Below are 26,837 nucleotides of genomic sequence, written 5' to 3'. Positions count from 1 at the left end.
TATCTATTAACCTATAATTCTTAATTATACATTTTTAAATTAGCTACACAAACACCTAATCAACAGAAGAAATATACATATAATAAAATTGACCTTAAATTTGTATAAATAAACCAAAATCCATACCAATGCAAAGTATACATATCCCCCTTTAAATATAAAGAAACATTTATAAACAATATTTGGAAATTTGGGCGTAGTTCTCTTCAAACTGCTTCCTGCTTTTTGTTGGGGAAAATATTTTGGGGGTATTCACAGTGACCTTTCGGGAGGTATTGGTCCATCAAAATACATTAGTCTGGAATTAATCCACAGGTTTTCATCTTCTGTGGAAACAAAAGCAGAACCTCTTTTCCAAAGCACAATATCCTTAGACCCAAATTCTGAAATCAAGATACCTTTAAAATATATACACTGGTTTAGCTTAGCAGCCCATAAAATAAAATGTCTCTCTGTATTTAGCTCCTTTACAGTCAAAAAATTCAAAGAAAACACAATAATATGCATAATCCAGACTCTCTGTGTATTTTCCATCTTTATGTGGCTTATTATTTTTTACTCCTTTTAATCTATGACTGTCTATACTCTGTCTCTTTAAAGACATTGTTATGTTTTTTAAAAGCCATTTAAACTTCTTTTTATAACTCTCTATACTCTTTTTCTTCTCTATCCCAAGCCTACTACATTTATCCAACATTGTGACCCATTTAGAGGTCTTTTCCATCTGAATTTGTCTTTATTGTCATTATTTTTTGACCAGGACAACTTCTTAAAATGTTAAGTGCTTCTTAAGAACCTAAGCTGTGGCATATATATATATATATATATATATATATATATATATATATATATATATATATATATGGTATATATGGCCCTTCCTGCTTGCTCCACCAAGTCCAGCATGGTGGAGCTGTTTGTTGCCTCTGAGAGCCATGTACCTTGCCCCATTTTAGGCACACAGCGGGTCTATGTTGCCATTAAGCAAGGTGTAGCAGTCTGCACAAACCCCATTTAAATGCTCCACAACCAGACATTGTCAGAGTTTGCGCTGGAGGCATGGCCCAGGAAGCCACCGCCATTTGTTTTTTTGCTACTGCTGAATCAGGAAAACCTCTCTTAAAGGAGCCACAGCATGCTGCCAGCAAGCAAAGCCCATTTGAGAAAAGAAATGTGGCCAAACTTTGTTTTTTAGTGTCTAGAATTCCTTTCCAAGCCCTCTCAGGTTTTATGTGGATTTTAGTTGGCCACATTGGCGCCAATTTGTTGACAAAGGTCATTTGTTTATTTCCTGACTGCTTAGCCACAAAATAATCACACAGAAATATAAATCACTGCTTTGTCCATTAGCTCGAGCTTCTGATTTGCTAGGTCTTACATCTTAATTTAACCTATCTCCATTTCTTCTTCTTGATAGATGTCTATTAGATGTCCCAGAGAATAATGTCAGGTGTAGATTAGTAACTCACATTTAACATACCTGAATAGTTTGAACTAACAGGTTACATTAAGTTATGAGTAAACTGTTTTTACCCAGCACAAAGAACCATTCACTTTTCATCAAAATTGTATTGTAGTAAATGTATTAATTCTATTTCGACCATGTAATTCATTTTTTTTTTTTTTTTATGTTTCTGGATCCTCAGTATCAAATTCTTGCCAAAAAAAAAAAAAGTCTGACTGAAATGGGATTTCTTTGACCTACATTCTGGAAGACACAGTAATTTCCATGAAGTTATCAGGGACTATATCTTGAATTATACACTATTTTCCAGCTCTTATTTATATTCAGCTCCTACTATTATATCAGTAGTCATAAAATAAGCTAAATTACAACTACAACAGACTTGTACTTGTGACTAAGTGGACTCCTAATTTTATCAGTGATTATTATAAATAAACATTACTTAATAGACTTCTCTATTATATAATAGCTATAATAGTGAGTAGGTTTCAAATATACTTAGAAAAACATTCGTTTGCCTGTGTTGCATGTGTTGTGTCTCACCAGGAAAAGTCTTGTCACACAGCAATCAGAAGTTAAATTTCATTAGCTGACAAACAACTTTATACCTTTAGTCTTCCTCTGTAACCATAGCATGCCTACGGCAAATGGGAGGTAGGCACAGGAGGGCTGCCAGGAAACTCTCGGTCAGCTTGTCTGAAGTACAAACTTAACAGCAGAAACAAGGAAGGCACTACCCCAGCAGGGTGGAAGGTGAAACTGAACTCCACATGCAGGCTGTAGCATTTATACACACTACTAAATAATCTTTAAAATGTGCTTGATATGGGCTGGAGAGATGGCTCAGTGGTTAAGAGCATTACCTGCTCTTCCAAAGGTCCTGAGTTCAATTCCCAGCAACCACATGGTGGCTCACAACCACCTGTAATGAGGTCTGGTGCCCTCTTCTGGCCTGCAGGCATACACGCAGAAAGAATATTGTATACACAATAAATGAATATTTTTTAAAAAATGTGCTTGATAACCTTAAAGGATTATCTACAGATATTTCATGCTTTTAACTTATAGAATCATATAATCAGCCAGGCATATAAATACGTGTGTGCACTAACGTTCCATGGTTGAGAAGAGTCTACCAACATTAAAAAGTGACTGGTTACTCCCATAACATCTGTGTCGCTGTTGTACCAGTGGGCACATCTTGCAGGCAGGTTGCTATTGTAGCTCTCAGGGTTTATAGCTGGTGAGACTGATGGTAACTTTTTTCCTCCAGTAATAGGTGTAGTACTTTAGTCACGGGGGTAAAGCTTCTTGTTGGGCACCAGCTCAATTTCTCCATGTTCAATTGCAAAGTAAGTGATGTTTTCATCAATGGAGCCTCACCATCAGGCTATAGAGAGTAACCAAGAGCCTTGGCAAAGCCTATGATATTTGGGGTGTGTCTATGGGACCCCTTTGGCCAACATCTCAAAGAATATGTAACCTATTCCTGTCATTGAGGAGTTTATTTGGTGGCATATGATATCTACTCGAGGTGTTGTCTCCTCCACTATATGGTAAACCCTATTTTAACTACTTTTATAATATGTACATTTTAGGAAGCTTCTATAGTAGTAGGTTTCACATGACTTCAAAAGTTAGTGTTTGTTGTCCCTCCCCATATTACCCTCCTCTTCTGCTCATTTCATATAACTGTTCTTTTTTTTCATTTTTTTGTTTTAATTCCATTTTCCCTTTACCACGCTATATTGTTTCCCTCTTCTTATTCTCTAATATGTGCCTAACCTTTGTGGTCATTCTGATTGAAGCACATATATTTAAAGCTTAAACCCTAACACCTACACATAAAGCAGATAATGTCTATCTTTCTGGGTCTGGGTTCCTTCAGTTTAAAATGATTGTCTCTAGCACTATGCATTTACCTAAAAATTTTATTTTTCTTATCAGCTGAATAATATTCCATTGTGTAAATCTACTACATTTTTGCTAGCCATTCATCAGTAGATAAACATCTAAACTGTTCCCAATTTCTAGCTTTATGAATAAAATAGAAATGAACATGAAAGAAAAGTATCCCATGGGACTCATACCTGACACTTAATGAGAACCTAGGAATAGATAGTTCCTGGGCCCTAGGGAGAGACTACTAATATTCTACTAAAGGACCAGAGCAATAACTTGTAAGACATACTGCTATACCCATAGATCACAGCGTTGCTCAACCCTCATTAAAGAAGCTGCTTGCAGTGGATTGTCATCAACACAGAAATCCACAACTGGACAACGAACAGTTTTTGGAGCACTCAGCGTCAAATGGACGTCATCATCAAACATACTCTCTTCAAGGCTCAGGGGTCTATTCAAAAGAAAAGGCAGAAAAGTTGTAAAAAACAGAGATGATGGCTGACTCCAAGGAAATAACTTCTTCCAGACACAAGGCTGATGCACATGTGAACTTAGAGACTGCTGACAGCATGCACAAGACCTGCACAAGCCTAAGCCAGACAAAATCCCAGAAAGAGAGAAATAAAGTCATTCCCACTCATAACCTAGAAGCTATTTGCAATTGGTAGTTGCTGGGAGAGAGAAAAAAGCAAAAACACTTTTCTTCAAGGAAGTATTTGGAACTAGGTACATTAACTGCACCTCACCACAGGCCTCATGATCAGGAGTATTTGACCAATAAAACTGAAACCCATTCTGTGTGTGTGTGTGTGCGTGCATGTGTGTGCTTTGGCTTGTTTTGACTTATTAAGAGAAAGAAAGAGTATAAAGTTGGGTGGATGTTGGGGGTAGGATCTGGGAGGAGTTGGGGGAGGGTAGAGAATATAATCACAATATATTGTATAAAAAAAGAGCAAAGATATAGACTGATGAAATTGAAAACATTTTTATGCAACATAAACAACTTTTTTCTTGATATGCAGCTTAGATTCTGTATTTCTATACAACTGGACAAATAAGAGCAAGACATAACAACTGCTTCTGGAAGTAAAACTTCAAAATCAGCTGATTTTTGTTTATTTTATTTTCAATATATAAATTGTTAGTATGCAAAAGTGTGTTTTAATACATTTATTTCTCACAATTTTTCTCAGAATGGTTTGGAAACTAGAAAGTGAACATAAGTATTCTGTGGGATTATGTTCAAAAAGTGGCAGATTTTTATAGAGAATCAGTATACCATACAATATGTATGTTCAGGACAGAAATAAGCACTATAAAATGTATAAAAACACATTTAAATATACAAATACAGTATGTTTTAGTTGGAATTTTAAAGATGCTTTTTTTTCTTCTCTTTCCCTTTTACCTCAAAAGTAATAAACACTTTTGAAGCTGCATGCATTGTTGCACTTTTGATTTTTTGCTGTACAGTTAATGAACCCGGCAGTCTGGATATCTGATGATCATCAATTTGACCTTCCCATTCTTTGGTTTCTTCTTCTTTGATTAGTAAAGGTTTTCCCAGAGTTTGGCCAACAAGGTCACAGACTTCTTGAGCTTTGCGCCATGCATTCTCAACAGCAACAAGACAGGCTTGCCGCCTTAGGGATTGAAAGTAAAGATTAATATGACATTAAAAGAACTGCCACACTCAATAGTTTTATTTAGAATGAATACTTTAAAGATGTGCTTAACTTACCGAAGATTCTCAATGGAACCAGAAGTGTGATAGAACTCAGGTGGGCTGATGACAACAGAGCTATCTAGCTTTTCAACCAGAAAGTTACAAATATTTTGCATTTTTCCAAATTCAGTAAATGTAATGCAGACCTGTAAGTGAAATATACTTGAAGTTATTTCCATGCTTCATGTAGTTTTAAAATTTTGTCTAAATATGAGTATAAAAAGTCAAGCTGGTATAGTTGTGCATGTCTCTAATCTCAGCACTTGGGAGACAAAGTCAAGTAGATCTCTGTGAGTTCAAGACCAGCCTGATCTACAAAGGAAGTTTCAGGTCAGCCAAGATCCTGTCTCAAATAAATAAAAAACAGATAGGAAGGAGTAAAGCCAGATTATACAGTTCTTTTATAATAACAAATATACTAGCTAAGAAAAAAACCATTTAATGCTTATAGCTATGTTATTTTCTTACTAAAGACTTGTGCTTATGAAATTTAAAATGATCTAATATTAGCCTGTATATTTAAAAATATTTTAAAACATTTTATTTAAAATTCATTTTTACTTTTTCTGAAATTGGAGGGCTCTCCCTTTCAGCTTAATTATTTGGCTAATTTCCAACCCTGATACCATTCTCACTTCTTAGTCTAATTTATTCAGTTAGATTTCTGATTGTTAATGAGTATGTCTACCTTTACTGATACCAGTATGTGTGTGACCCCTTCCAGTGGTCTAACTAAGTACAGTGGTTTAACTATTTCCCTATGTATCCACCTTTAAATAAATGGAGTAGGGCCTCATCTCAGCAAGACTTGAAAACTGTAGTCTCTTTTCTAAGATTGACTTTTTTTTAATGTGTGGTAATTTTGTCTACATGTGTGGCTGTATACCATGTGTGTGCTGTGTTACATCTGTGGAAGCCAGAAGAGGCCATGAGCAATCTAAATTAAAACCTCAATATACAAATCTATAAATTTGGTATATGTGTAGTGCTGAGGCATGGGCAACATTCCCCACCTCACACCATCCTGAGATGGACAAAGTGGCTATAAAACATTATTGCTGGAGAGTCCTTTCTCAGTACACTTGAGGCATGCATAAAACGGACAGTGAGGAAGTAAGGTAGTCACTCAAATCCTGGAAGATGGGGAAGTGCAAACCCAAAGCTTCCCTGGCCTGTAGGCACATCCATCCTTGAATGGATGGTACATGAGGGGGCCAGGTGTCCCCAGTAGTCACATGGGAATGGCCTCCAGCTGACCATGTCTGCTCACCCACCCTGACTGCACTGGTTAAATTTGAGTATGAGATGCCTCAGTGTGGTGTGCTGACCTAGCCTGGTCTGGCCAGGCCATTTGTGGAGGAGATTATGACCCAGTTTCCATTTCTGCAAAAGACAAAAAGCAGGAAGCCCAGGAGGTATAGCCACAGAAGAGGAAAGGAGGCCCCTCAGGCTCTGGAGGACCGAGAACCTGGCAAGACCCCAACATCCTGGTTCCATCCTGTGCCATCACCCGATGATGACAAGGTTCCAGTTTCTGTTTGATGTGGGAATCCCCTTTATATGCTGTGAATACCACTGGTGAATAAAGAAACTGCCTTAGCCTGTTGATAGGGCAGAACTTAGGTAGGCAGGGAAAACTAAACTGAATGCTGGGAGAAAGAAGGCAGATGGATGCTGGACTTTAGCTGGTAAGCCACAGCCACATAGAGATATACAGATTAATAGAAATGGGTTAAATTAATATGTAAGAGTTAGCCAATAAAGCTAGAACTAATGGGCCAAGCAGTGATCTAAATAATATAGTTTCTGTGTGATTATTTTGGGACTGAGCAGCCGGGAACCAACAAGTGGCTCCTCCTGCAAAATCTGTTGGATGTGTCCCATCACCCCTGGGCAAAGTCCCTGGGCCACAACAGCAGCTGGAGAAAGAGGCAGATGAAGGAGGTGAATGTCTAAGAGCTTGAGGAAGCTCTGGCAGGAAGCTCATTAAGGTGCCTTTGCCCAGCAGCTTGAGGCAGAAGGCACTGACTAGTGTTTGGGGTGAAACGGCTTGGCGCTGTCGTGATGCAGCAGCTGGTAACAGGAGAACAGAACTACACCACTCAGGGTAATACACCTCACAGTACTGTGCCCATTTGCTCAAAGAAGCTGTGGACAAAGGCAGGCAACATCCCCAGCACACAGGTACGCAGGCAGGGTGCCACAGAGTGGGGTGTACTTGTCCAGGATGGCCCCATCCCTCACCACACGTGGGTGCAAACATGCCAGAGTAATGTGTCCAGCAGTAAGTTCTGCCCTCTTTCTTACACAACCTTTCCACATGGGGAACCTAAGTGCTCAGCACCTCGGAGAAGTTTCAGAATCCCACCTCCTACTGGCTGTGGATGCCGAGGAAGTACTCAGGGTGACGTGTCTTCCCCAGACAGTCACAATCTGCCTGCTGATGGGCTTCTCGCTGCCCCTTTGGGAACGATGGAGATCCCAGACTTGTTCCAGTCAGACTGAAGACTCCCCAGCATGCTGTGGAGCTGGCTCCTGGGCTATCGCGTTCCTTAGAGGGTGAGCTGCTAGTCTTCCCCTGGGCCATGAACTCTCCCCCCTCTTCTAAATAAATCTGCCCCACTACTTCACAAATCTCACTTAATTTTATTACCCATTGCTCCTCAACTCCCAGGCCCTTGGCAGTTAACCAACATGCCCCTGATTGACAGGTTGGCCTTGTCCAGGAATATGCTGTCTTCGGAGACTCCTTTAACTTGGCAAGCTGTATGTGCAGTTTCAGCATGCTCTTGAATAACTGTTTTACTCTGAGTAGTGTTCTGCTATGTGGATAACACCATAGTTTGTCTGAAATACTTGTTTCCAGTCTGAGGCTATTATAACTAAAGATGCTTTTTCAAAATGGTTGGATATTTTTTGCATTTCTGAATGTATTTTTGACAGTTTGCCAATTTCTATCTTTAAAAGCTAACTAGGATTTGGAATAGGTTTGGAATAAATCTATGTATAACTTGTTTTAGGAAGAATAAGTGTCAGTAATGTTGGTCCTTCCAAATCACAAACAAGATAAATCTCTCCACTTGAGACTTTCTCTTAGAAATGTTTTTATACTCTTTAGCATACTTTATAAGCTATATCCCTTGATATTTAAAATTTATATTTATCACTTCTAATAATTTTTTCCATAACATTTTCTAGTATGGTAATATTAGATGGTATTATTGTTCCTGAATAAAGAGTGTTTTATTTCTTCCTTCTCAGTTTGGATATTTTTATCCTTGTCTGGCCCCTCCCCAAACTACACTAATAAAATGTTAAAAATGAAGCCATAAGAGTAGCCATCATCTTTGTATGGTACCTGATCTTAAGTACAAAGTATTCGATATTTCACCATAAAGGTATAATGTTACCCACAGCTTTTTAAAATAGATACCCCTTATTAAATTAATTAATTTTGACAGTGAGTCAGGGTCTCAATATGAAGACCAGACTGGTCTGAAATGCACTGAGATCTGTCTGCCTCTGTCTCCCTAGTGCTGCGATTAAAAGGATGTGCCAATATACTGGGGTTGCAGAGAATTTTTATTAAGAATGTTTTTAAGAATTTATTAAATATTAATGATAGGTTTTATTAAATGCCATTCTGCATCTACCAAAATGAACCTGTCATTTTTCTCTTTTGGTTTCTTAATATATATGACTTAGAATGATCAAAATTTTTCAGATGTTAAACCAACCTTTTATGCTTGAAATAACTCATACTTGGCTGTTATGAATTGCCTCCTATATCTGAGGCCTGGTTTCTATCCTGTTGCTATAATAAAACCCTGACCAAAGCAACCTGAAGAGGGAAAGGGCTTATTTCACAACCCATCACTGAGGGAAAATCAAAGCAGGTGATGAGGCAGCCAGTGACATCCATTCAAGAGCAGAGAGGGAATGAATGTACAGCCCAGAACCCAGAGACTGGTGGCACTCACACAATCCCACACAGACACACCACAGGCCACCTGATCAGACAATTTCTCCTTGAGAATCTCATGCGATTCCAGATTATATCAAGTTGACAATTAAAACTAACTAATACTATATGTATACATATAACTCAACTGGGTTTGCTAAAACTGTTTATAATTTAACGTATCTGGTTGATACTGGTGTATAGTTTTCTTTCCAATATTCACCTTATAGCTAAGAATACCAAGTTTTGTTATCTTCTGACTCCAAAGAATGGGCTGGGGAGTACTACAATTTTTCCAGTTTCTGGAAAGGTCTACAGCTGGAATGATGTCTTTCTTAAACTTACTTATACACTTTTTAATTTCCTGTTTAATTTCTTCTTCAATACACGTGTTACTGAAAAGCACGGTACTTGCATTCCAAATATTTGCAGGGTCTCCTTGAGAACTTTGTTCCTGGTTTCTAACATAATTCCGCTATGGCTAGAGAACACACTGTGCATGTTTCAACTGTGTTTATGGTTACTGGCCCAAAATAAACTGTCTTGGAAAATGCTCCAGAGGAAAGCATGGGTGCCTTGTTTTGGGAGTAAGTAGTCAATAAATGTAGTCAGCTCAAGCTGACTGACAGTATAGTCAAATATCTTCTATTTTTACTGATTTCTTCTTGTGAAGGCTAATCTTGGCTATCAACTTGACTGCATCTACAGTCAACCCAAAGCCAAGCAGCTGGACAGGATGGAAGAAGCTTTTGCTCTGTGCCTGATCGCCCTCGCCCTCACTGCTGAGTCCATTCCCTCAGCAGCATTAGAACCTCTTTCTCTGGATTCTAACCAAGACTGAAGACCAACAGAGCCATCCAGCTTCATGACTGCACAACTAGCAGACTGTTGGCTTTTCCACTGGAGACTGGCTGGACCACAGCCTGTAAACCTCTTTTCTACTAAAGCCATGGTAGTTCTATCATCTTTACACTAAGTATCCCGAAGCTTTGTGTAGTATTAGAAGTGGATTAAGCATTGTATATCCTCTTGATTACATTATCTCCTTATCATTAAGAATGATTTTGTTCTTTGTGTGGTAACATGCTTTGCTCTGCAATCTCTTTCTGTAATTATTATAGCTACTCCACCTTTCTTTTGGTTCACAGCTGAATGGTGTATTTTTCTGCATCTCATTATTTGTAACCAATACAGCTTCATATTTAGAGTATGCTTCCCTCAGACAGCATATAGGGAGTTTATGTTTTTATGCAATCTAAAAATTCTTTTTTAAAGACAGGATCTTACTATGCAGCCGTGGCTGGCCTGCAACCCACAGAGATCCACCTGACACTGCCTGAGCTTACAGACCTCATGTTCCACATACAGACAAAATATTTTCTTCTCCTGAAGGTACTTAGAGGATTTATATTTTCTGTGATTACCGATAAGCCCATAACCTTATTATTTAGTATTTGTCTGTTCTTCGGTTTCTTAATTCCTGTTTCTGAATATGTTTTTATTATTCTATTTTATATTCCTCGTTGCTTATTAGTTGTGCTATTTTAGTATTAATAACATACATTACATGTCTAGCTTATCACAATCTACTTATAAGAGGTATATTATGAACATATGAACCTAAATAGTATACTTTTATATTTTTCTTTCCCTATACATTATTACTACTATTTATAACTTTTATGTACGGCATGTTATTCATTATCCTTATAATTTAAGTGAGACTCTAAAAAAGGACTTATTTTAGAGAAGTATCTGTTAAGGCAAACAGTTCCCATTTTCCATGTTCTTTGTGCTATTGTGTAGACAAATGGTTTTTCTTTTTGATATCATTCTTTTGCCCATATGATACTACTGAACATTTTTGAAAAACAGGTCTATAGGTAATGAATTCTTTCAGCTTATAAAAAAATCCTTTAATTGGTTTTTACTTCTGGCTTTTTATTTGATATAGGACTGTAGTTTACCGTTAGTTTTTCCTCGTATTTAATGGTTTATGTTTGAGATGGGCTCTGGCTATGTAGTTCAGGCTGGACTGAACTCTGCAATCTTCCCTACCTACTGTCCCTCGGGCTAAAATTAAAGACTTGTGTACATGGGGAGGAGGCTGTACGTATGCTGGTACACAGGTCTGCTCATGCACTTGTGGAGGCTGGAGGCCACCCTGGAGTATCATCCTCTCTCTCCATCTTATGTTTTGAGACAAGGTTGCCCACTGCACTTGAAGCTTACCAACTGGCTGCATCGGCTGATCAGCAGTCCTCAAATTTTCCTGTCTCCTCTTTCCAGTCTGCGATTATAGAAGTGAACCACCCATGCTCAGTTTTTTCTGTGGGGGCCAGGGTTCCAATTTCTGGTCTTTATACCCAAAAAGGGAACAATTTCCTCACCAAGCCATCTCTCCAGCCCTCGCGGCTCTCTTCAGTACTTTAAAGATGTTGATCCACTGTTTCTTCCTTTGCATTGTTTTCCACAGAACAATAAGGAGAAATCGATTTCTTGTGAAAGAAGAGAGTAGTCCTGTTACTGTGACAACTGCAGGGCACTTAGGAAGAACCAATACACACTTGCTGCAGTGCTGTCTGCAGTGTCAAGCGAGCACTGGATAGTCTCTGAAGAGAAGGCACGTGGAGGCCAGGGTACAGGTATTTCTTCCAGATGCAGATGGTGTAAAATCGTTTGGACATACACTCATAAGTGGAATGGTGTTTGTTCAATTATTCTGGGAAAATTCTGTCTTTTTTTCTACACAAACTTTACCATTTTACATTGCCATTGGCGATGCACAAGGTTCTAACTTCTCCACCTCCTGGCCTAACACTGTGTTTTGCTGCTTTGATAATAATCACAAACAGGTGTGATGCTATAATTCATTGTGGTTTTGAGTTCTATTTCTCTGAAAATTAGAGATGATGACTGCCTTTGAGTATCTGTGGGTGCATTTTGATAAGTATCCATTCAAGCCATCTATAAATTTTAAAATCATATCACATGTTTTTGTGCTATTTTTGTTTTACACGTCTAACTACCATTTAACCATATTACGTATATCTAGTAGTCCATAAGAAGACTAGAATATGTTAGATATTACATATATCTAGTAGTCCATAAGAAGACTAGAATATGTTAGATATTTATTGGCTCTCGGAGTTTGCTACATTCATAGCCATAAAATCAGCCATCTTTCTTTTTGAAGAGGTTAGTGCACTTTGTACCTTGTAAGTGTGTTATCATGGTCTCCACTGAGAACTGGTGATGATCTAAAAGCAACCATGTACAGGGATGTACAGTATAGTGTAAGGTATGGATTCCAGGGAGTTCAAAGTGAAATATAATCACATGCTTTCTTATGAAATCAGAATACGCAACACTGAAAAGGAAGAACAGAGTTTGGCTCAGTTCTCATACAGTCAAGGTGATGCGGGAGAATTATCTGTATTCTGTCAATCATTTATTTTAATAAAACACTGATTGGCCAGGCAGGAAGTATAGGCGGGTCAATCAGACAGGAAGTAGAGGTGCGGCGATGAGAACAGGAGAGTGTTGGAAAGGAGGAAGCCCATTCCTCCCACTCCTGGGCAGACCACCCAAGAAGCAGGATGTAATCTACCCGGCTGAGAAAGGTGCCGAGCCATGTGGCTAACATAGATAAGAACAATGGGTTAATATAAGCTACAAGAGCTAATAAGTAGCCTGAGCTAATAGGCCAATCAGTTTTATAACTTATGAAGATATCTGTGTGATTTTCTTTGGAACTTGCCTGCTGTGGGATACCGGGCGGAAAAGAAACCCCAACAAGTGGGCCCTCATGTTACACAAGAACTCTTGCTGAACCTGTAACTTTAATCTTAGAACTCTGCAGTCTCCCATCCCTTGTTCAATTCTGGAACTATCTCTTCCCTGTGCTCTTGGTGATACTTTATAATAATAAACTAAGCACACCTGGAAGTGATGGTGCCAGACTGTAATCCCAGCACTCAGGAAGCTGACGCAGGAAAAACATAAATTTGAGGCTAGTGCAAGCTACATATTGAGACACTGCCTAAAAACAAACAGAAACAAAAAAATACCTTCCTAACTAGGATTCTCCCACATTCATTACAGCCTGAAGTCCTAACAGGTAAAACCCTTAGAGGGACCCACTAGTCTACTAACATTAAACCTCTACAATTCAGAATCTTGCCTGACCACTCTTCATTCTGTCAAAATAATCTATGCCAAATGATGCCTAAGTACACAAGAATAATTATAAATTTCCTTGAGACAGTTAAATTTTAGATAGACCAGTCAAAAGGCTAACTGAGTCACCTTTCCAATGTCCATTCTGTCCTGCTACTCTGACCTTATGCTTCATCTCTGAGAAGCAGGAGCCTTAATATTAATCTAACCTTAATATTAATACCAGGATGCACTAACACACTAACTACAGGGGGCCACCAGGTGACTTCCGGAGGTGTTCTCCACCTCTAGAGAGAGAGATTCTCTCACTGGTAGACAAAATTCCACTGTAAACTCAACCATCTTTGTTTACAATAGCAAGGTGGGGAGCTGAATTAAGCATCTATCTAATAACACAAAAGTCACAAACAGCAGTCTTACATTACTAGACACACTGACCTAAAACCCCGCTCGCCCCAGCCCTCAGAGGGAGACGCGCAGCCATGTTGGGATCTCAGTTATCCAGGACTGAGCACTCTGAAAACACTGTGCTCCTTCTTAATGTGGACAGAGACCGCATGATTCAGAATTTAAGAAACATATATCTCAGTGGCCATGAAATTATAGCTTTTTCACACAGTTTCTAATCTAAGGAAAATTTCTTTCCTGTAATGATTCCTGCTCACCAGCTGATAAAATTACGAAAAGTCTGTGGTACTTAGCTGCTATTTCCCTGTTGCTGTGTTTATTTCATTGTATGCCATTTCCTTTAAGGTAGATCTCACTAAATGTATTTGAAAGCATCACCAGATATATATTATCAGAACCATTTTTAAGAAAAACCATCTTTTATCATCACCATAAGAATCCTTTCTCTGGTAAATTTCAGTTTAAGAATAAAACTCGATTGCAGTTGCCGCCAGAGTCAAGGACTTTCAGTCATTACATACCTCAGCTTCCATATGATAAGCATTTTCTACTCTTCTAATATCCTTTGTCACAGTTACATTTTCTGCCTGAAACAGAAAGTACCAGAGTAATGTTACCAAACCTTTGGCTACTAAATTCAGTTGTTTCTGCCTGACAATTAAGAAGCCTGAGTTTGAAATAGGAAGACACACAGTACATAAAATGAACTGCCTGCCTTGATGTTCCAAACTTCCTTAAAACTGCCATAAAATCAATCAGAACCTACAAATACTGTTAAAAAAAAAAATGACCCGTTTTCACTTCAGGTTTTAGTGACTTATTTCACTTGTACAGAAAGTATGAACTAACTTGACAAAGTACCTACCATATGTACCTTTGGCTAAGTTACTAAGATTCTCTTGAGCCTTTGCTTCCACATGTATAAAATCAGGTCAATAGACCATATGGCTGCTATGATGATTTAAAAACAAGTTGTATGTAAAGTACTTAGAGAGTAACGACAAAAGACAGTTGCAGAACCTATAATATTACAGCAGAGAATTCCACTATGCCTCCCTTGACACAATGTGCTTCTCAAACTATGATCCGAAGGAAGGAAGGAAGGAAGGAAGGAAGGAAGGAAGGAAGGAAGGAAGGAAGGAAGGAAGGAAGGAAGGAAGGATAAAGAAAGACCTCACAACCAATAAATATATGACCAGATTGTCCCTGAATCTTCCCACAGATATGTAAGGAAGCTGAACAGTCATTCCTTCTGGGAAGCAAGTCCTGAGTGAATGAGTATTATCTGACATGTGTAGCATGAATCCTAACAATAGAACCCAGAGTCAGATATAAGGGTTAATGTTGAAGATCAGAGAGGAAGAGCGGCCAGTCACTAGTTCTTACTTTTACTGAATCCTCAGACTGAAATGGGTATCCTGTCTCTACAAGTCCTCAGACTGAGTGTTGTCTCTACGGAACCTCAGACTGCCTCTAAGCCCCTGTCTCCTCCTGCCTCATATTCCTCTCTCCACCTAGCCAGAGCGCTCCTGTGCTAATAGGAGTATATGAGTTTGTTATGTTCCATTAAAGGCGTGTGACCTCAAGTGCTGAGATTATCTTTGTGTGAGCTGTTTCTCCTTTGAACAGATTCAAGCTCATGTACCCCAGGGTGACCCTGAACTCACAGAGATTAGTCCCTCTGTCTCGTGAGTCCTGGTGTGTGTCACTACTGTCTGGCCTCTATGGCTAATTAGTGGCTTAGCTCTACACTCTGACATGCCTTTCCACACCCCCTTTAATACAGCGGTGTTCGTTGTTTACAAAAGAATTGGGTTCATTTATCGTACTCTGAATTCTGTCCTGGAAGTAATGTCTGACAGCCTGTTTGATACCTCCCCCAGTTTTCAACAGTTTTGACAGATGTTGGTGATGTAGCAAGCACTCCAGCACAGTGAGAGCTGTCCTTCACATTAAGGCTCTCCTGTGCAACCCCCCTTACAGTTAACCACTTAGTTGCCTCCACAGGTTTGTGTATGAATGGAATGATGAAACATCTGTTCTTTTGGTCTGGCTTTGTACTTACCGATATGCACTGAAAAGACTACATTTTTGGCTACACTGTATGTAAGTTAGAGGTCAAGAATACTGTTAAACATCCTACACCATACAGGTTAACCCAACAAAAGGGAATTATCTACCTCAAAATGTCAATAGTGCTAAGGCTGATAAATCTACCATACCAGCATATTTTACGAGGCTTTCTTTATTAAGTTATAATTTTGTTTCTACATACAAATAAAAGGCAGACTTTCAAAACAAAATGATCAATACAGGAGAAGCTATTTAAGTCATATAAAAAAGTAGGGTAATCATCTCAATAGTCATAAAAAGCCATATAAAAATAAACTAAAAAAGTAAAAACTATACAGATGTACAGAAAAATTTTTAATAAATACTATGATACAATATTGTAAAATCAGCAATTATCCTGAAATATATATGCTTAATAGCAAATATAAAGGGAAGCTCTACTTGTTCTATAGAGGTTTCTAACATTAGAATTACAGACTGTATCTCCATGTTCCCATTTAACATGCCCTGTTCCCTACAGGCAGGAAATATTTCCAGTAGAACAGTAACGAGGGGGAACATGGTCTCACACTAAGATCTAATAATTGAAACAGTGTGGACAATATAGGAGTACCATACAGACCCAATGGTTTACTCTAGATCTGCGTCAAATTCCTTAAGAATCAAAAAATTCAATGACTTGAACTATTTCAAAGCAATGGGCAGTATGTAATCCTCAAGTCAGTTATTCTCCTGAGCAGCAACTGTGTGATTGAAGTAAACCTTGAGAGAGCGTAACCATTTTGGATTACCACATTTGCTTACCACAAACAGGCAGATATTAAAATAGAAGTTAATTTGTCTATTGCATTTCTCTTTCCACAAACAGAAGTTTAAGTTGTCCATTCAGGCTTTATTCTAGATTTATTTATGTGTACGAGTGTTTTGCTCACATCTCTGTCTGTGCACAATGTGTGTGCTTGGTGCCCACGGAGTTCAGAAGAGGTCATCAGATCTCCTGGAACTGGAGTTACGGAGGGCTGGGGTCAGAAACTATTTCAATTATCCTACTCAACAGGTGAACAAGCTGGGCCCCTCCTGTTCACTCCTGCCACCCAATTCAGTGCCTTGAGACCTTTACTCGCAGACTATTCAGGGTGGGGGCAGGAAAATTTAATTTCCTGGTATTAATGCATGACCCCTTTTGCAGGAAGTTTCAGAGCCTGGAAGCTTTTACACACAGGCAATTAATTCACATATGATGGCAGACGTGTTGGGTCAGCAAGCATATAAAAGATGATGAATATCACCCGCTATACCCCCTACCTGACACCTCCATCATCTACTGCCAAGAGAATAAAGTGGCAACATACAGTAATGGTTAAAAGCACGGCTCAAAGGTCTTAGTTGGTATCTAAACTCAAGTCATCTCTCAGTCATGGGCAAGCACTCTGGTCCTGAGAATTCTCTTCTTTACAGAAGAACTTGATAGAGTAAGACTATTGCGTGAGACAGCATTTGTATAAGGTCTATCAACAGTAAGTAGCTGCCTTGATTATAAAGAATATTGAGACAGTCCAGTAGGCCACTCATGTCAGAATCTAAACTACCTTCTTAGGCTTGTATTCTAAGCACTGGTTTCCAAGCTTGTGGTGCTCTCAAGGCTGTGGAGGCTTCAGGAGCCTGGCTGGCAAAGAAGGCCAATAGAAGTGGGAATACGGTGGAGGGTGATAGAGGAAGATGTACGCACACATACAGAATTATATCTTGGCCCTGCTTCTGGTCCCATCCTGTCCTTCCTGCAACCACAGACTGAGCTGCTCCTGCCACCATGCCTTGCCTGCCACCATGGTGAGACACTCTGAAATTGTGAACCAAAATAAATTTTTCCTCTTTCAAGCCGCTCCTGACAGGCACAGTAGCACTGTAAGAAAAGCAAAGCTGTGCAGCCACACATTTCTATGTTCAGCCTCCAGTTCTCTCCTTTAGTCTCATCTCTTAATTCTGACCTAAGGTGCCCAGTGTCTTCTGTGTTCCCGCCATACTGAACCACGCAGAGTGCTGTTGACATATATGCCCGCTGCATTCTGATGTGCAACTGGAATGATTTCCCTTTGGCCAGTGCTTAACAATTTTGACAGAATGTCACTCCCTTTATGAAGTCTTTCTAGAATTCTTAAGGCAAAACCAATGTTATCTCTTCAATGTACTATACACGTACTTTCATGGCAGCATGAATCATTCTATTCTGATCATGGAATTCCAGCAGCAGAGAGCTCTGTCTCCATCAAATCCTTCCCCTCAGAGCTCAGGGAACCCTAGGGAAAAGGAGGAGGCAGGAGTAGTGGGGGAGAAAAAGGGGTTGGAGGACATCAGGAGAACAAAGGCCTTCTAAAATAACTGAGCATAGTTCCTAAGAACTTGAAGACCAAAGCAGCAATCACAGGGCCTACAGAGGTTCCCCGCATATACACTAGAGCTTTTAGCTTAGTATTTCTATGGGACCCCGGATGTCTAAATGGATGGGTCTCTGATTCTTGTGCCTTCTCTTGGGGTTCTTTTACTTTTCTGTTGACTTGTCTTGTCCACCTTTGATGTGATGTTTTTTGTTTTATCTTATTATACTTTACTTTGTTATGTTTGGTGTTATCTCTTAGAAGCCTCTTCTTTCCTAATGAGAGACAGAAAGGGAGTGGATCCGGATGGGAGTGGAAGTAGGGAGCAACTGGGAGGGGAAACTGTATTCAGATTGTATTGTGTAAGAGTCTATATTTAATAAAAGGGGGAAAACACAGAATAAAATTAATGTATAATTTTAAAAAAAGAAACAGATATAGTTGCTTTTTATAGCTTCTACTGGAAGAAAAAAGTAATGTACTTGCATGATTGGTCCTTTGGAAACTGTTGATAAACCAGATTTGGAGAAAAAAAGATAAACAAATGTCTCTAAATATTTTGCCCTCCCCCCCACACACACCATTATCTCTCTTCTTGTTGCCTACCAACTTGCCTGAGACATGTATAGTTATTGAAAATAATACAATTATGAGTAGGCAAATCCTGGAGTTTATAGTCTAAATTGGTATATAAAATAGAAATTCACTCTAATCTGTACTGCTTGGATGCCTTATTCATATATTAAGACCTAATCACTAAAATGGTCTTTGAGATTAGATGATAAGGGTGAAGCCTCATGGATGGAATTAGTGTCCTTATTAAGAAGAGGCCCCAGTGAGCTGCCTTGTCCCTTCTATTGTGTGAGGACACAGGGAGAGGGCGTCATCTATGTTCCATGAACTGAATCTTCACCAGACAAAATCAAAGCTCTTGGTATCTTAGCCTTCCTGACTCCCCCAGGGCTACAAAGACTAAATTTCTATTGTTTAGGGGCTACTGAGGTGGTGACATTGCTTTCTAGCAGTCCCTGAAGTAAGACCATGTTAGGTTAAGTGCCACGTAAATCACAGCAGGGTTAGGGAATACCTAATAAATGCTCCTCGGTTAAGTAAACACTATTTGGAATTTTACAACATTTTCCCAATAAAACAATGCTAAAACTGCTGTGTCTTCAGACAAATTCATAAATCCATGATCTACAAATAGTTGCTCTAGTAACTTATGCATTGCGTCATCCTTTCCTTGACTCACTGAAAAGCACTTTTCACTGCATGCATTATGCCAATCAGCATTACTCAAAGGCCGAGTACCTCAATAACAGGTTGACAGACACACTCTTTGGAGGAAAAGTGGAGTATTGTATAACTGGGATTAGTGTAGAGAAAGGAATGCCAAGAGTGTGATTTTGGTCTCATTCTTTAAAAACAAAGTGGAAGTCATCTAAACTAAGAGGGGAGAGAGGCCAGGAAATAAGGATGAGAGGATCAGGTTCCAGCCCTCAAGCGGTGTTTAGATTGCGAGGGGCCCTTGAATCAGGGGAGTGTATATTTACGAGTCAGTATTTCAAAGTTTAAAATGTATAATGCTGTAAGGATCTTGTGGAGACCATAATTTGTCCTGAGAGCACCTGTTGAGGGAGCTGTCTTTCCTCCACTGTCATGCAGCAGTCTGGGAGATCGCAGTCCCAGCACCTTGCCTTGAACAACAACTTTGAATGCAATTACCACATTTATTTTTACATATTAGGAGTTAGAAACATGGGTTCAGATTATGTTCTATGTCAATGGCATAAAATACAAACTACATTATTCAAACAGGACTGCAGCAGGTTGCTTAGGAGAGTCTTGCTTTTACATTTTATACCCATTTTATTCACATTATTTACAATTTACATTTAAATTTTTCTAAAATGTAAAATAACTTAGGGTTTTTTGTTTGTTTGATTGATTTTTTTGCCCAGGTCATTTCAATTATTCTGGTTTTAAATAAAATACAAGTACATTTTCTTTTAAAAATAAAGACCTGTGGTTTTTTCAAAGATATGACATTTCTAGTACAGAAGCAAGATTATGTTTACTTTGAACAAGTCGGAGTACCCCAGAACCAGGGTACCAACTGGGGTTCTGTGGAGGATGGGAGGAACTTGGGGGAATGGGATGGTTGGGATATAGGAAGGGTGGATACGAGAGCAGTGAAGTATATATCCCAACTAAGGGAGCCATCTTATGGTTGGCAAGAGACTTGACTCTAGAAGGGCTCGCAGGTGTCCAGGGAGATGTCCCCAGCTGGTACCTTGGGCAACTGAGGAGAGGGAACCTGAAATGACCCTATCCTATACTGATGAATATCTTGCATATCGCCTTAGAACCTTCATCTGGCCATGGATCGAGATAGAGACAGAGACCCAATTTGGAGCAACGGTCTGAGCTCTTAAGGTCCAAATGAGGAGCAGAAGGAGGGTGAACATGTGCAAGGAAGTCAGGACCACGAGGGGTGCACCCACCCACTGTGACAGTGGAACTGATCTATTGGGAGCCCACCAAGGCCAGCTGGACTGGGACTGAATAAGCATAGGTTGAAACTGGACTCTCTGAACATGGCGGACAATGAAGGCTGATGAGAAGCCAAGGACATTGGCACTAGGTTTCGATCCTAATACATAAACTGGCTTTGTGGGAGCTTAGCCTGTTTGGATGCTCACCTTCCTGGACCTAGATAGAAGTGGAAGGACCTTGGTCTTCCCGCAGGGCAGGGAATTTGGACTGCTCTTCAGTATCAAGAGGGAGGGGGAATGGAGTGGGGGGAGGAGAAGAGGAGTGGAGATGGGGGGGAGTGGGGGGAGGGGGCAATATGTGGGAGGAGGGGGAGGGAAATGGGAAACGGGGAGCAGGTGGAAATTTTAATTAAAAAAGAACGAAAATAAATAAATAAATAATAACCTTGAGACAGCTCAGTGTCCGTGCTTCTAAGTTTCTTTCATCATAATTATCTGAAGTGTGACAAAGTTGAAAGCAACCGATTGTGGTTTCAGGAACAGAATTTCAAATACTGTTCTTTAAAGTTCAGAGCATTGTTTTATTTCTCTACTGGAAGACGGGGATATTAAAACATGCCTAACAGATTTGCTGTGTGGAGTAACGCTATTTCCTTTTTTTCTCTCCTCCTCCTCCTCCTCCTCCTCCTCCTCCTCCTCCTCCTCCTCCTCCTCCTCCTCCTCCTCCTCCTTTTGCCCCATTCCTTTAGGGACTTTAAGGTATTATCGATTTAGTGATTTGTTTCACGGACATATTTAGTAAGTAGAATCATTTCACCGATACTTACATATATTGACTTTAAAAGAAGTTAAAATTAAAAAATTTAGGCAGTTTGGGGTAGGTGAACATCATAAACCCAAAACGGATGCTAAATCTGCAATTACACTGAAGATCCACTCCACACAAACCTTTGATTGGGAGGAAGCATTCAAGCTCCTCGCCTGCCAATTTCAACATGCAGAATAAAAACAACTCTCCAAGTGGGTTACGGTCCAACCTTCCAGTTAGGCAAGCATTAAGTGTAACTTTTCAAGAAAACATTTCATCCCTCCAAGCACAAAAACCAAGATCACTGTAGCAAATACGACCAGATAAGAACCTACCCAATCTGCATTCGGGGATTTCGAGTTCACTGCGGCCAACAACTGCTTTCATTTAGATTCGAGAAGGCAGGGTCAAGCATCCATTGCGCCCTGGAATGAATACCGGGGTAACAAAGCATCGCCAAGGCCCCAGAGTCACCCGCCTCGCACCCCATCCGCGGAGGCTCACCTGAAGACCCTGCTGCTGAAGGCTCTGCGTGATGTAGTCCAGGCGGCGGCACACACTCTTCTTGGCCTCGGCTGCAACCTCCTTGGTGCTGCTCACCCGCACAGCCACCTGCGCCCGGTCGGGGCTGGCGGACACCTCGGCCGCGCCGCTCACGTGGACCTCGCGGGCTCCGGGGTGGGCCTTGGCGGCGTGGGGACGGCTGCCGACGGGCTGCGCCTCCAAGGCCGGGATCGGGTTGTTTTCCCGGCCCAGGTTAGCCCAGGGAACCAGTTCCATGAACACCCGCGACGGAGGGGCGGGCTGCAGCGCCATAGCTGGGGCGGCTGCGTTGCCATAGCAATGCCCGGCTGCAGGCGGGGAGTGACGCCCGGCTCCCGCCCGGGGCTTGGCGGCGGCGGCTGCGGCGCAGAGGATGCCGGGATGGAACTGGCGGAGCTGCGGCGTGCGGGGGTCAGCTGCGGAGTGGCCACGGCTCGCCCGCTCGGAGTAGGCTGATTCCCTCGGTGCAGGTCGGAAAGAGTTAACTCGTGGCCTGCAGGAGCCTCCCTGCCAGTGAGCGCGGCCCTTCCACGTGACCGTGTCACCCCCCCCCCCCAAGTCATCAAGGGGACGGGGCCTCCATTTCCGGAGTGTTTGCCCCCCCCCCCCCGCAGCCCTGTCTTCCTGGGTGTTATGGTGTAGGTCGGTCCCTTAGTTTGTTGGGCTCCCGTTGTCTTTTCCCCCAAGTACCTGTTTTGATGCGATTCGTGTGGATTTTCTCCTGAGATGAACCATGTTTTGCCAGTGAGAGTTTGGACAGTATGTGGTCCTTCGAGTCAGGTTTTCCAAAACTTTGTTCAACTGCTGTTTGTTTACTAGAGGTTCGTTGTCTATAGACCGCTGCCATATGTGTTAGGAATATTTCCTAACGCGAGCTCTATGCCGTTCTCGCTGCTCCCAGTCTTAGCAACCGTCCTTGGAATGGTTGTCAAATCTCAGAATTCTAAAATCCTTGGAGACATGCTGGGCTTGAGCGTGGACATTCGCATGGGTAAGGACAGGCATGCCTTGAACTTCTCTCCCTTTTTGGAGACAGAGCCTTAGTATGTAAACCTGACTGGCTTGGAACCTACCGTATTTACCAGACTGACCTCGAACAAGGTTTCTACCCATTTCTTGAGCCTTTTAATGAAAAGCTGAACTTTCTGTCTCAAGGCCTCTCATTATAGTAATTTTCCCTACTCCACCGTCTCTCCCTCTCCCTGTCCCTTTTCTTTCTGTCCCTGTACCTCTCCTTTTTCCTTTTTTCTCTTTTAACCCTCCCCCCCCCCCCTTCTCCCTTTCTACCTTTGGAGTGCAGGAATTCAAAACCACCACACCGGGCATTTTCTTAATCATCCAGCTGTGGTCTTTGTGAAGACAGCTGATTGTTTATTATTAGAATTCTATCACCAGATGGGGAGGAGAAATTTTGAAAAGAAAAAAAAAAAACAAAAAACAACTGTAGGAAGTAGTTTCTTATAGGAACCTGAAAAAGTCAACTATGTTCGTGATTTTAAAGCACGGTTCAATAACTCGGCTAGATTCGGTGGTTCTCTCTCCCTTTAGACCATCATTAGGTTGTCAGATGAGAATCTATATGATAATTTAAAAACTTTCTGCCATATGCATATATGCATATTTTACAACTCTAGACAACTAAAATATATCTTAGAGCTGGAGGAATTTCTTTTTTTGTCTTTTTGGTGGACCCTAGGGATTGAAAGGTCCTCAGGCTTGGAATCAAGTGCCTGAATGAATGACTAATGCCAGAGGCCAGAAAAGCAAAGGAAAAAGTTTTAAGTGTATAGAGTACTATAAACTTTTCAGATTGGTGGGGAAATGATGAAGTTGTATAACTGGCCAGCTGTTTGAAGAAACTGATCTCAATATTATGTGAAATCCTGAAAATAACATTCAAAACAAGAGTATGAAGAAATATGTACCAAAAGTAATTTTGGGGGATGAAAGGCCTTTTTCCTTATGCATATTTCAAATGCTGAAGCAACCATAAAGGAAAAGCCTGGGTGGGGGGGAATGAGTACACCAAAAAATTGAAGGTATGTAAACCGAAAACTAGCAAGGAGAGGGGAAATGAGTATTGGTGATGTATAAAGGGGCTAGTGTCTAGATATTTAGAGTACAGTCTCCTCCCCCACCCTCCAAAAGTCCCAAATGATAAGGAACACAGAGATAAACTGTTAATAGGCTTGGACTGATTGGCTGGAAGTTCAAGATCAAGGCTTCAGTAGGTTTGACCTTTTCTGAGGTATTTCTGGTTTGTGACAGTTGCCTTCATAGGACCTTGCCTCTGTGCCCTCTGCACACCATCCTTAGGATGCATCCTCTTCTTGCAAGGTCAGTCCTATTACATGGATTAGAGACCTGCTTTGGGGACTTGAGTTAACCTCAGTTACTTAAAGGGCTCTGTCTTCATACAGTCACGTTGGGCTTAGAGAGCACATGCCAGTTCCTGTAGATCCAAAGTACCAAATGACTAACAGCCTGTAACACTGAAAAGAAAAAAATATAGTTTAAAAAATTTATTGGCAATCCCAGCACTCGGGAGGCAGAGGCAGGCGGATCTCTGTGAGTTCGAGAGCAGCCTGGTCTACAGAGCTAGTTCCAGGACAGGCTCCAAAACCACAAAGAAACCCTGTCTCGAAAAAAACAAAAAAACAAACAAAAAAAAATTTATTGGCAATTAAAGAAATGAAAACTTAAACAGATGGAACAATCTCTTTCAAACGGTCATTTTGGCAAGTGATGAATTCAGAATGCAGAAAAATAGATAAAAGTAATTTTGAAAGAAGGACAGATTATTTCTTAGTGACAGAACTATGCAATAAATAAACATAGATATGTCTTGATGATTTATGAGTTTTTCAGAGGAAAATGGATGGGAATGAATACATCTATTTGTTCAGTTTCTTCCTCAGAGTTAAGACTCAGTTATTAGCAACCATTTTGAACAAGGTTGGTACTACGTTGGTTGAATCAAGAATATGCATCCGATTATTTTTCTTGTTCTGGGAGAAGAGACATGGAGTTAGAGCAAAATCTGCATCATTAGGTCATGAGAGATACATCAGTATTATGCACCATCATTGTGCATTATCAGAGATGCACATTTTTTTTTATGAAAGTAGCACTGATCTGGAGATAGCATAGGGTTTTTTAATCTTTTCTGCAACTTCAATTTCCATGATACTTTCCATATAGAAAGCTCTTTCTGGGAGTCACTGATTCGATGATCAATTTCTAACCAATTATATGTGATTTTTAATGGTATTAATCCTGTCAGCTAACTGTTCATTATTAGTCTGTAAAGACTATATCATTCCTAAAAGTGCCGTATTCTTTCTTAATGATAGAATATGGAGAAGAAAACTGAGTGCCAATACCCAATAAATTGAAGTATCACCATAACTATATAAGCCTTGCACAATATAATCCATAGTATTAGCAAAAAAGTTACTAAAAGTTTCAATATTAATGTAGTCTGCCATATTGATTTATTAATTATCTGTTATGTGATCTGGTAAACTGCAATCTTTATTGTCCAGCAGATGTCATGGTTACAGAGTTCTGACTAGAAGCAATGCAACCGGTGTCAACAAGAATGGTTCTGGGTTGCTTTAGTTTCTGAGCCGCTTTAGTTTTCTGCCTTTGTACTGGTTAAATACTGAGAAATATGCTTTGCTTGACAAGTTAAAGCAATTAAATCAATTCCATTCACGGAGCAAGAAAACCAGAACTCACGGGCAGGGAGCAGAAACCGGAAGCTTCACAAGTCACCACGCGGCAGGGAACCATGCCAGGGAATGCATGTGCTTGGGAAATTTCCAAGTTGCCACACACAGTAAATTCCACTGTGGCGGGGGTTCTACAAAAAACCGCTTAGGTAAAAGCAAGCCAAGTGGGCAGGGTTAGGAGACTTTCTGGGCCATGGAACGGCTAGGCCATTAGGCTGTCCACCCGGTAGGCGTGGAGTTCGAATTCACATGGGCACCAAATGTGGAAGGATGCTTAAAAGAAATCCCACACTAGCTCAGAATTGAGAAATAGACAGTTTTTATTTAGGGGTAGACTCACAAATCAGAATCCTCTGCTGAAATGGAGATCAGAAACTGAATCCCATAGCCAGAAAAGAGAGGCCAGACATAGGCTCTACATCGGCATAAATAGTAGAAGAGGCCACAGCCCATTAGGCAGGTAACCACTGGCTGTAAGACTTCCTACAGCAATTATGTTCTGAGAATTCATAAATTTATAGTAAAGATCTTTTTTTCCAGTGTAATATTTTTATTAATTATTTGGAAATTTTATTTAATGTACACTGGTCACATTTGATTCCCATTCCTCTCAGGTTCACCTCCTACTTTTGTGCAGCCTCCCCCCCAAAAAAACCATAAACACTAAGTCAAATTTGTGTTACCCATATTTTCACTGGAGCATGGTCAAACTCCTAGTGGCCAGCCCCTTAAAGATAACTGAGACCTTCCCCTCGCCCATACCAGAAACCACCAACTGTGAGGAAGTATGCTTCAGCATCCCTGTCACAATTTTTAAAGACTCTTTAATGGCTTCCTCTGTATTGGGGAGAGGAGAGTGTTGTCATAGAAACCCTCAGTGTCTTTCATTCTCAACTGTGAGTCTTCAGTCATTGCTGTACTGCAAAAGAGCTTCCTTGCCCATAAGCACATATTAGCCAAGGGCAGCGCAGAACACAGACTTCAACATGGCCCCCAGGGGCAGCATGGAAGGATTATGGACACCAACACACAACCACATGGCCTCTGGCATTAATGCGAACCAAGGACACCAACACGGCCTCTAGAGGCAATGTGGACTGTGGAGGTTTTTCGAGGAGGCCCAATTCAGGAAATGAACCATTTTCCATCTCAGACCTCCTGCCAT

The 26,837-nt window shown here is 40.5% G+C and overlaps 1 protein-coding gene across 1 annotated transcript; it reads right to left on the bottom strand.

Moving 5' to 3' along the window:
- Positions 1 to 879: 879 nt before the first annotated feature.
- Irak1bp1 (interleukin 1 receptor associated kinase 1 binding protein 1) lies at positions 880 to 22,427 on the bottom strand. The gene is made up of 4 exons (XM_057766689.1): positions 21,900 to 22,427; positions 14,166 to 14,231; positions 5,112 to 5,242; positions 880 to 5,013 (listed from the first exon to the last, which is right to left on the bottom strand). Exons 1-4 carry the CDS (start codon positions 22,209 to 22,211, stop codon positions 4,743 to 4,745), a joined length of 780 nt encoding a protein of 259 aa, XP_057622672.1. The 5' UTR covers positions 22,212 to 22,427; the 3' UTR covers positions 880 to 4,742.
- Between the last annotated feature and the right edge of the window lie 4,410 nt (positions 22,428 to 26,837).

Source organism: Chionomys nivalis, chromosome 4, assembly GCF_950005125.1.
Source record: "Chionomys nivalis chromosome 4, mChiNiv1.1, whole genome shotgun sequence".
Classification (NCBI taxonomy): domain Eukaryota; kingdom Metazoa; phylum Chordata; class Mammalia; order Rodentia; family Cricetidae; genus Chionomys; species Chionomys nivalis.
This window is presented reverse-complemented; position numbering and strand designations above follow the sequence as displayed.

Bases quoted from the DNA above. Each gene is read 5' to 3' on its own strand.
- Irak1bp1 (XM_057766689.1), bottom strand. From the start codon at position 22,211: ATGGCGCTGCAGCCCGCCCCTCCGTCGCGGGTGTTCATGGAACTGGTT. The intron at 14,232-21,899 runs GTGAGCCTCCGC...TTTCTGTTTCAG, and splicing joins TTCAGCAGCAGGGTCTTCAG to GCAGAAAATGTAACTGTGAC. The intron at 5,243-14,165 runs GTATGTAATGAC...TTTCACTTACAG, and splicing joins CTTATCATATGGAAGCTGAG to GTCTGCATTACATTTACTGA.